We start from the raw sequence: 11,697 nt of genomic DNA on the forward strand, positions 1-11,697 counted from the left end.
ATATTGAAATTGTTGTATTGGTATAATGTTTATGTGCCTGATTCTCACATTGCAGCGGAAAAAAAATCAAGATTATCTTCGATGAAAGAAGTAGTGTGAATTGATCTAGATTTACAACAATGGCCATTGTGCGTTCCTGTCTGAATTTCCTCGATTCACCCATGACTTTGAACTGTCAATGTTCTTATTAATGTTTTAGTTTTGAGAATTGGGATGGAGTAGCAGTGGGAGATGCCGCTAGAGAGAGAGAGAGAGAGAGAGAGAGAGAGAGAGAGGGAAATTGGTAGACACTATTGGTAGGGACTCGCCGATGAGGAGTGTCTCTTGTTGCATCGGAAGAGTAGTAGTAGGAGAGAGGGAGAGAAGTGGTTGACCCTTTCTTTCCACCTTATGCTAGATTTAGTGATGGATTTAACGGAAAGTGGGGGTGCAGCAGATATATCTCCGGAGGACAAGGAGGAATCCCCAAAAGACACGACGCTGCCACGTTTCGATGGGCGTAAGGCAGAGAATGGATCTTGTTGTGGTAATCAAGTTGTGGGCCTCGGCTGTGGAGAACGTGTGGATATTAACAAGTCGCCGGGCGAACCGAATCCGCCGAATGGGAAACCAATCGGAATTGGAATTGGAATTGGAATTGGAATCGGAATTGGAATCGAGGAGCAGCCAGTGGAGCTTCAGCCACCTTCGATTACCACCGCCACAATTGAGTCTCCGCCACAATCACCATCACCACCCCCACCCCCATCGGGAGTCACGCCAAAGCTTCCAACAACCACCGCCAGCAAAGGTTATGGTCTGAGGAAATGGAGAAGAAAACGCAGAGATTATCCAAAGGACGAAAGCGGTGTTATGGATCTCAATAGGATATTGAAGAGGGGTCTTTCCATTGTTGCTGAACCTGCTGAGATCAAGCCTAAGAGCGAGGGATCTGTTGCGTCGTTTGCTAATTCATCCGTGAAGAGCCCCTCTGTTCCCAGTGTTTCTGCCATCAAGGGCTCCAATTCAGATTCAAGGTTGGCGGCCGGGTCCACTTTCCCCGTCTGTACGGATTCTGAGAACAGCGAGGAGGACCGAAGTAGCAAATCTTCCACCGCCGCCAGTGCCCCCAAATTGAGGTACGATGTGCCTCTATCGATGGGAGGATCCTCCTCCTCCTCCTCGCGAGACAAAAGCAAGATCAGGAATCTGAAGGGGAATACTTCAGCTGGTGCTGGTCACAAGGTCCAACAGGGGAAGAGTAGGATTGAGACCAGTAAAAAGCCTAAAGCAGAAAGGTTTAAAATTGACAAGGAAAACTCATATTCGAGCCTGGAATCCGACTCCAGAAGCTCTAATGTTCTCTTTGCACAAATGGAAAGTTTTTCTCGGATTAGTAATGGCAGACACAGTAAAATATTATCCAACTATGATGGAGAAAACAGTGATGAAGCCTATGTAAGTGAGATGCAGTCTAGCGAAGAAGTTCCAACGGATTATGGCAAGGAAAATGGAGTAGAAGTAGAATTTGTTTCACAACATGATGTAGCTGCTGATGTATCATCGGAGGTGAAGGAAGAGGAAAGTGATGATCATCAGCCCACAGCAGATCAGGATCCTTTGGCTGATTCTATTTTTTCACTGCTGTCAGTGCAGGAGTCACTTGAAAGAGGTGGGTCTTCCCCTCTTTGACTGCCTTTTCCTTCTAGATTCTGAAGTTATTATTGTTGTTTTGTTGTTTCTTAATGCTTTGCTATCATGTCATCCCTGATTTCATGTCATAGTGTCTTTACTGTGAATGTATCAGTCTCACTGCTCTTTTGTTTTTTGGTGTTTTAACTATAAATTTTATTTAATGCTCTCAGGTAAGTTTTCTCCAGTATCAGTCCATCAGATGATGTAGTACTGTAACTTAGAATATGAAATTAGATATTTCCAGAAGGAAGGAGGTCATATGGTGGTTCATTATCAAAACAGTATACTTGGTTTCTGCTCACTTCCCAAGTTTCCCATTCTTATGTGGTTTATCTTTCTTCCTTTCCTTTTCTTAATTTTTCTGTGATGTTTCTCAGATTTTATTAGTTTCTTGGCATTTATTTGCCCCATCTATTTATGTGTACTAAATGCTACTATCCTCTATGACGAAAGATCTTATAATATTTTTATTTTTAAGGTTATAACGGAGGGGAAAGAGTTTACATAGGCACCATCTGTTTCAGTATGAAATCAAAGAAGTTTTGTTCTCATAGATTATAATCTTTGTTTATTTTTAGGGATGCTTTCTGTGGCGTGTGCGTGTGTGTTTTTGTATTGATTACATAGAATAGGGGGGAATTTTCATGCAAAGTTTCAAGGGGATGGTACACCAAAAGGTCACGAAGTCCTCTTGCAGCAAAGGGAGGTTGGGCGGGGGGGGGGGGGGGAGAATCCGTGGCACAAAGCTAGCTTGGTGGACCTTAAAAATATAGTATTGTGCTACTGTAAAGATAAAAAAGCTGATCTGATCAATGACTTTAGAAATGTCAACTTTGTATCTCTTTAAACTAGCGTAGTTCACCAGAAAAACTGATTAGGATCCTGGGTCTCCTTGCCATTAGTTCTGACCAAAATAAGCCATAGTATTCTCTTATCACCATGGAAAATGAGATTTAAATGAAGCTCTATCTGAGCCTTGTTTTCTTGTGATGCATTAGTGATTGAATGGCTTAACATCTCAGCTACCATGGGGTGTAGGCTCAACATAATCTGGTCCAGATCTGGAGAAATACAATTAGCAGGCCAATATACAAGTTAAATAGTCTAGCCTAGGTTCTTTGGTTCTTTGTTGTTTGCATAACTTTGGTTCTAGGGGGCAGGTGTTAATGATTTAACCTTATCATAGAAGGGAGTTCACTATGTTCATGTAGTGTAGGGTTGTCCCCTTGATTTCTTGTGGACTGTTCCTGTTTCCCTGTCACTGATTCTTTCTAGTTCTTAAACAGAATATTTTATTCCCTCTAATTTATTGTATTTTTCAAATTTTAATTCTTTCCTTTGTTTTTCGGGCTGCCCAGGCAAATGCCCAGGTTCGAGTCTTGAGACCGGTCATTTTACGGAAAAAAAAATGCTGAAGGTTAGGAAAGTCTCCAAACTCACACCTCCTAGGACCCTGCATAGGCGGGACCAGCACTAGGTAATGACCCTTTTTATATCAAATCTCAGTCCAATTGCTACACAGTCGATGATTCCTGGAATACTCTCGTTTCCTCACTTCTAAATTTACTTTTCCCTAACATCTGTGGAGAAATCTGCAGTGACCTAAATGCAATCTTTTTATTTTTTTTCTTCAATATTTCCACCTAATCTTTTTTCTGATAGATTTTCCACCTCAACTTTTAGCCACAGTCTCTAGCTCTCATCCTTTTCACCAATTTTCTGACTGCAGGATGTCATATCCAAAAGGTAATAATAAAAACTCCTTAAGATGAACTTCCAACCTAAATTTAGATACCTAATTCCCTCTTTTCTAAAGGCTTAATACTCAATTCAATCTTATTATCACTTTTCTTCCGTTTTGGTTTTTTCTTTCTTTGTCAATATACTGTCCAATAAGTATCTGAAAATATGATAATGAGATCTCTCCTCTTAAGAACAACGGGGGGTATCAAAACTTTGAATTTTTTGCTTAAATATTGATTTTCAGTGTTGTTTTTTGCAATGATTTGTGCATCTAAACCCTAATTCTTATTTTGGGATTTTTTTTCTTCTAAAAAAATGCTTGTTAATGTTTTGGTAATATTATATATGATGGAGGGTGATGAGATCTATCATCATCCTTAATTTCAGTATTTTCTAAAAATTTGTTAGAAATTTTTTTTACTTTTGGGTAAATTAAATAAAAAATATATAAAGGCCAATAAATATGGAAAAGAAATTATGCTAATGGGTGTTCAATTGTCTGAAAATTTTCTGAAAAACATGATTTCTTTGGTTACCCTTTATTTATTTATTTATTTTTTGGATATGTTGTATTTTGTTGGGTTTTTTTTTTCTTCCCCGTTTAATCTAAAAGCAAAAAAATGGAATAACTAATGATTGATGTTTATTTTTCTAAAAAGCAAATGTACAGGATGAAATATATTATCGCTTTTATTGCTGCATTTTAGGGAATTTGATGTATCTTTTAATTGTTTTTTTAATTTATTTTTGTTATATAAAAAAGGGAAAAATCTGGACAAAAAAAATATGATAATAATTGGTGTTAATTTGTATGAAATTTTTTCTGTGAAGGTTGCAATATATGACTTCTTCGATTGCAAATTTTTTTTTGGGGGGGGGGTTATAAAATGATCCTTTTTTTTCCGTACTCTTTCATAACATAAATATTGGAAAGAGACTGCTGGTGTGAAAACAAGAAAGATTCATTTGTGTCTATTTATGGCTTATTATCTTATGCTTATGTTTGGTGTTCCAGAAGATGCCGCCAAAAGAGGCTAACATTATTTGAACTTTTATCAAAAAACATCTTACATCTCTTGCTTATTTATAGTGTTTTATGCTTCAAAACTTCCTTTTGTATTTATTCTATGTATTTCATGCATTTCTTGACCATTTCCATGGGTATCTTTAGCATATCTTGCATCTCTCCAATATGATACGATACATCTCTTAACATAACCCTTCCGATACCCCGGTACTTTAAACCTTGGGAGCTATGCCCCATTTGCTTTTTTTTTTTGTCCCTCTCCGATTCTCCAATACGTGTCTGAAATGGCTGTGCCCCATTTCCTGCTATGGAGACAGCTTGATGAAGTCTCATGAATACAAGCTGGAAGCTAATGAGGGTAACTGGATTGCTGGAGAATCCAATTGTTTCCATTTAAGGAACTGAAGAGAAACAGATCCACTTCCAAACTTTTTTTCCCATGTATAAGCTGGCCGCTTCAGAGATGTTTCAAACACCTTTTCATTAGAATGACCTTGGATGCGATTTTGGAACAGCCTCTGATGGTCGGTGCTATTTTGGCCAACATGAGGGATCTGCTTTGCAATTTACCATTGAAATTTTTATGTTGGAAGTTTTTTCTGTGCCCCTTCTAAATGCAATATCCTGAAAACTGAAGAAAAAGAGAAATGAGTTGCAATAAAGGAACAATCTCCTGAAAACTGAAGGAGATTGTGGTCCAGATCTACAAAAATAAAGGTGATATTCGGAGATGTAACAACTATAGAGGCATAAAACTAATGAGTCATACGATGAAGTTATGGGAGATGATCATTGAAGCCCACCTGAGAAAGGAAACTAGTATTTCAGAGAACCAATTTGATTTATGCTAGGAAGATCCACGATGGAAGCTATTTTCCTACTTATTGGACTCATATAAACATATAAGGAGGGCAAGAGGGATCTCCATATGGTCTTTATTGACCTAGCAAAATCATACGATAGAGTCCCTAGAGAGTTAATTTGGTATATATTGGAGAGAGAAGAGTGTCATGTAAATACGTGGACATAATTAAAAATATGTATGATTACATGGTGACTAGTGTAAGAGTTGTGGGAGGCCAAGGTAGGGAATTCCCAATTATAATTGGGTTACCTCAAGGATCAGCCTTAAGCCCGTATTTGTTTGCACATATCATGGATGGCTTAACCAGAGTCAAACAAGGTGAGGTTCAGCGTATGCATTTTGCAGATGATATTGTTTTGGTGGATAAGATAAAAGCAGGGATTAATGTCAAGCTAGAGCTATAGAGATCAACACTGGAATCAAAAGGTGTTAAGTAGAACTAAGACGAAGTATATGGTGTGCAACTTTAGCCACATTAGGACGGATAATGAGGGGGTGATAATCGATGTGAGGGATATCCCACAAAGTGATTATTTTAGATATCTGGGTTCTATCATAAATAAAGAAGGTGACATAGATGATGATGTTGTTCAGAGGATTAAAATGGGATGGATGAAGTGGACAGGTGTGTACGATGTGTTGTGTGATCAGTGTATTTCTTTAAAGCTTAAAGGAAAATTTTATAGGACAATCATACGACCAGCTATGATGTATGGTGCGGAATGTTGGGCAGTTAAGATGTGTCCTATGAATAAACCAAGTGTAGTGGCGATGAGGATGTTGAAATGGATGTGTGGCAAAACTAGGAAGGATAAAGTAAGGAATGGCCATTTTAGAGCTGGACTGGGAGTAGCTCCAATCCAGGATAAGCTCCGTGAGAGTCATTTGAGTTGGCATGGTCATGTTCAACGGAGGCCCGAGGATTACCCCAGTACGGAGGAGTGAGTTGATTCAAATTGAGGGAACCAAAAGAGTCAGGGGAAGGCCTAAAATTACCATAGGTGAAGTGGTGAGGAAAGACATTCTTAGCCTAGGTCTCATATCTTGTATGACTTCCAATAGAGCTGTTTGGAGAGCTAGGATCCATGTGGACAACCCTGTTTAGTTGGGATAAGGCTATGTTGTTGTTGTTGGTGGTGTTGTTCCTGAAAACTGAAGACATTTCATTAATGCTATATGATACATGGAAATGAATGCTTGCTTCTCATAGTCTATTTTATTTTGTCTGCATTTGGTTGGATGTAATATTGAAAATTAAAATATATAAGAAGGGAAAACCAATAGCATAACAGAATCAGTAACATGTTAGATATTAATAGAAAAGAGAAAAAATATCTCCTTTGCCATCTAATTCTACAAAATCTAAGTACTTCATTTGAAAATTTTGTGTGCTATATGTCTTACATTGAGTTAGTTACAGAATTTATATTTGTATTTATTATAAAGTTTTCATTTTTTTTTAAACTTTACAACATTTAGAGCCAATCATACGGAGACTTCAGTACTTAATTCAATTTGTTTGAGTTAAAATTTTGAGGCAATCAAAAAGGAATTCAGTAGCATAGTAATATATTAGAATCACTATCATAATACTATCTAAGCGAAATGTTACAGCCTGATTGAACATAAAGAAAAGTCATTTACAATATATTCTTCTATTTTTCAGGGTTCAGATGAATCCAACACACCATCCCTTTATTAGATTTTACACCTGTGCTGTGCAGTTTGATATTCTTTAACCTTTGCATTATGTTTCAGATTGCATTCTTTTTTCTCTTGCATAAGCTTTTACATGATCTAGGACTCTTTCTATCGAGTTGAGCTGGATGTGTGAAAGAATTCCATGAGTTACTATCACCTTCTGAATCTCACTTCATGTTGTCGATTCTTTCTGTGCATAACCCTGTGCCACAATGCACATTTTGGTAACTAATATAATTACATCTTGAAACTTCTGCCTGTAATTGAGGGAAGATTCTATTATATTGTGAGATTCACAAACATGGACAGGCACACTGGATATGTGAAGTCTGGAGTGACACTCTTTGGTGGATGTCATAGATTCCATCATTTATGTACTTGGATATGTGATCCCACATGTGTGATCATGGGGGCTATTAGCTCAATGCCTGTTTTATGCTTCACTTGGTGATGCAGGTACATCCGGCAGTACAATAGAAAATTCTTTGGGTTATCCTTACTAATATTAGAATTACTGGTGGTATTATTGATTTTGGGGCTAGATGTATGGTGCTTACATGGTTTTCCATGTTTACTTCTTTTATTGCTTAGTGTAGAATATCAGTTTTGGGCGTCAAGTTAATCTGTTTGGTCCATTTGTATTTGCAATTTTAGAAAGTATGAGTCGCATGCACACGTGCATGTGTGTTTTGTGTGTAAAATTCAACTCTGTTATATTGGTTGTCAAATCAAGGTCACTCTTTTTTTCTCACCACTTTTTCCTAAATTATTGATCTTTTGACTCTTTAATCTGTGTCATATCACTCCTCCTCAACAGCACTCAATGGCCTTTGTTGCAGATGTCCTACCACATCAGATGCCTCTCCTTCAAGTTATCCTCTACCGAGGCCATTCCCATATCACCTCAATTTTTTTCATTTCTTGTTTTTATCTTTCCTAACTTTTTCTTCATCCATGTTATCATCCTCATCTCAGGTACACTTTGTTTATGGGTTGTTTCTTTGTCGCCAACTTTTAGCTCATATGTTAATGTGTCTATACTAGGAGTTAGGGTTTATGTGCCATGATTTAGGTTCAACATGTTTGATGAATTGAATTTGACGTTTCCTGGCTGGAGATTGGCATCTTCTTCCTTCACTCTTCCTGGTTGGTTGGTGCCAGGTTGATTACAGCATTGGTTGGTGCCTTGATGTCTCTTATTTCTGCTTCTTGTTATGTATGCTGAATTTTATTTGTCTGCTTTCGCTATTGGCATCCTTCTAAACCCAGGGCCAGTATTCCATCTATAAGCCCTAGTTAATTCGCCCCATTTCGTGCCACTTATTAGTTGGTTTGCTCCTAGTTTCCTATTTGGCTATTTTCTTTGTCTTGGCTGAATGCCTTTAAAGCTGGATGTGGAGAGAACAGAGAAATATAGGAGAAAATGTCTCTATTCTTCAATATCCTAATCTCGGCTTATGCAAAAGTGCAAGTTTTTATTTGGATAATAGCACAGAACTTGACTTCTGACTGACTAACTACACTGTTTTGATAATCTCCTCTAGAAGCTTTGCCTTGTTTAGTGTTAATGTATGCATTTGTGCTTGCCTTCCCTAACAGTTCGAGCTTTTAGGTGAAACGGTAGCGCAGGGAGGTCAAGTGTTCGACTCCTGGGAAGTGCATAAGAAGAGTTTTCCCGACATTTCTTCTCCCTCTGTACCGCGTAAAGGAAATGCCGCTTGAGCTCCACGTGCATGGACCATGGGATCTTGGCCTGCACGTGCGGGGGAGTGTTGATGTATTCATTTATGCTGCCCTCCCCTAACAGTTTGAGCTTTTACGTGAAACAGTAGCGCACATTTTGTTTCACAGACACCCTCATCAGAAACCTACCTTTGCGAACTCCATTATTTAATTGATTAGAAGTTCTGGAATTGTTGGAATCTTGTAGGATTCTTTGCAAGTCGATTGTTGGAAGGTCGCCTTGCTTGAAAGCACAGATGTCATAGTTGACCAAAATTTATTCTTGTGCTAATTTTGGTTGCTTCCTGAATTATCTCCTAAGTAGCAAGCTGCCATCTTGGAAGTCATATATCGTCTTGAAGCTTCATTTTTTTGTGGAACCAAGCTTTGAATAATTAGCTGTTAGAAATCCTTTTGTGTATTTATCTACTGACTTAGAACCTTATTGTAGATGGGATATTTTAGTGTGTGTGACCTCCCTCTCCCCCTTCCCCCCCTGGCAGAGAAAATAACCCTTAGCGTGTGAAGTGTGTAAGGTTCTGTTAATTGTATCTGGTAGATAGTGTTCCATCATCTTGACCTTCATTCATTCTATCTATTTGTGGCAAGCAGAATCAAATATGCTAGATATTCCACTCTCTCCTTATATAGAAAGGAAAGGCTGCCTTCTTCTTAGGATAGAGAGCCAATCAGAGTAATCATCCATGGACATGGTCTAATCAAGAATAGCCATTAGACTTAGTTTCCCAAAAAGCTAGCAATCTCAGTGTAATTTTTCTTGGTTATGTATTTGCCCAATAATTTTCAGGCCTCTCTTTATCTAGGTTTCTTTGGAAGTCTCAACTTATTTCTTTTTAACATAAGAGCTTCCTTTGTCTCATGTGCTACAATCTAAGGTTTAACCCATGTAATTTGAAGTCCTTTCCGAACTAGTTGTTGACTAGCCTGCTTTAACTAGTCTGTTTTGGTGCTTTTGTTCTTTCGCAAATACTAACTATATGCGAGACCTTCTGAATTGACCATACTTGGGTTTGAGTGTGAATCCTTTGGTTCAAGTATGCAGAGATATCATTGGAAGGACAGGCATGGACAAGGATATGCATCTGAAGGGTACATGTTTCTGATGCTTCTTCCGCCCTTCTCATGATTGGCCCTGCTATGGGAATCACTGGGATACATTATGGAGGTTCCACTCTTATCCACGGTTGTTCAACGTGGAATATTTCTGTCAAAATTTTGCTTAGGGTCTCATGGAAGCCTTTTTTTTTTTGTTTTGGGGGTGGGGGAGGGGGTTGGGGGGCGATTTATATTCAGCTGACTTCGCTTCAGATTATTTATGGTAGAAAGTACTTGAAAGTATTGATATACATTGCTGATTTGATGTCCCTAAAGAAATAATTGTTTTATGGAAATATCTGGCCTATATCGTTTTATCTTCCACTATGTTTGCATATGGGGGAAAAAAGAAAACATCAGATCCTTCCTTTCTTGTAATCAGCAAAGGATAGTTTCCCACTAGGACATTTGTTTTCAAGCACTTGTTTTTATCATTCGCATACTACCTTATGTTGTTTCTAATTAAATATTCCAATGTATCTGTATAGTCCTTTCTACAATGGACTTGTTTCCAAATGATTTTTTTTTTTTGGTGATGGAATTTTGTGTCATCTTGCAGAAGTAGAAAAGTTCAGAGAGATCGGGTGGGAAAATGTTTTTCAGGCTAATGAGTCCATTCCCAGTCATCGCTTCCGTGCAGGGTTTGCTTCCGTTGACCCAGAAACCAGTGAAGTTCAGGTAAATGGATTGAAACAGAGTGTAAGTCGTCCTGTGAGCAATCCTGAAGGGGCATCAGCTGTCCTCAAGGTGAAGGAAAGTAGAGTTGAGTCATTGAAAGAAGAATCAGGGAGCACTCTAAAGTCCACACAGGAATTTAGACAGTTGGAGATCGAGCTTGAGGATCTGATTAAGCAAAAGATTGAAGCTGAAGTCGAATATCTGGTTATTACTAGATCAACCCAGAATTTGAAAGTTGCCACAGTAGACCGTGTCTCACTCATTGAGGAACAGAAGTCTTTGGTTGGAGAGCAAACCCAGATGCTTCGAAAGCTCAGAGATGCAGAAAGTAATGCTGTGTTTTTGAAGAGGCAGGCGGAGGAGTTAGAGGCGTCTTGTGAGGAGTTGCTGGGGACTGAAGAGGTTTTGGGGTTGCACAATGGGGTTTGTAAGGTTACATTTTGCTTTCTTATCCAGTTGTTTTTGCTGTTTATAGCCTTGGGGATATTTCTCTTGCAGCTGTTGCCCCATTCTGCGGGGTCTGTACCCACTTAAGCGTGTAAACAAGAATTCCGTTTTGTATTCTCGTGACTAGGAAAATTTCAATGTTTTTTAAAAATTTCTAGACAACAATTTCCTTTTCTTCCAAATCTTGCCACCATGAATAAGGCACCTTTCTTGTTTCCTGATGATTTATTATGTTTATTTCTTCTTATTTCAATTTAATATGGATGGATGATTTACTACGTACGCACTACTAGTCTACTACAATGATTTACTTCTCTTCTTCTTCTTCCTGTGTAACACCACCCGCCCCCATCCCCTGCTACAACCCAACCCAACCCAACCCAACCTCTTCGTCTTTTTCCTATAACACCACCCACCCCCATCCCCTGCTGCAACCCAACCCATTTTGTAACCCAACCACCGTGCCCCTTCCCAGCCTACCTACGACATACAAATCCCAGCCCCCTCTCCCTTGTCTGCAACCCCCCTTTTCTTCAACCCAACACTCTATCAAACAAACCTTCTAGGACACATGAGTGTTCTTGCACTCGCCTCTGTTTTCGACGAGAAATCTGTCCCCTCAAGGCTGACTGTCGACGACATGTTGGGTATGTGGAGTGCATAAGAGTCTGCATCCAAGCGAATGACCGAAAAAAAGTCTGCATCCAAGCGGTTGAAGCAGGAA

General features: G+C 38.8%; 1 protein-coding gene across 1 annotated transcript; it reads left to right on the forward strand.

Annotated features, from left to right (window-relative positions):
- The first annotated feature begins 326 nt into the window (after positions 1–326).
- LOC122639411 (WPP domain-interacting protein 1-like) lies at positions 327–11,138 on the forward strand. The gene is made up of 2 exons (XM_043832264.1): positions 327–1,651; positions 10,408–11,138. The coding sequence occupies exons 1-2, from the start codon at positions 391–393 to the stop codon at positions 11,058–11,060; spliced, it is 1,914 nt and encodes a 637-aa protein (XP_043688199.1). The 5' UTR covers positions 327–390; the 3' UTR covers positions 11,061–11,138.
- The last annotated feature ends 559 nt before the right edge of the window (positions 11,139–11,697 follow it).

Source organism: Telopea speciosissima, chromosome 9, assembly GCF_018873765.1.
Source record: "Telopea speciosissima isolate NSW1024214 ecotype Mountain lineage chromosome 9, Tspe_v1, whole genome shotgun sequence".
NCBI lineage: Eukaryota > Viridiplantae > Streptophyta > Magnoliopsida > Proteales > Proteaceae > Telopea > Telopea speciosissima.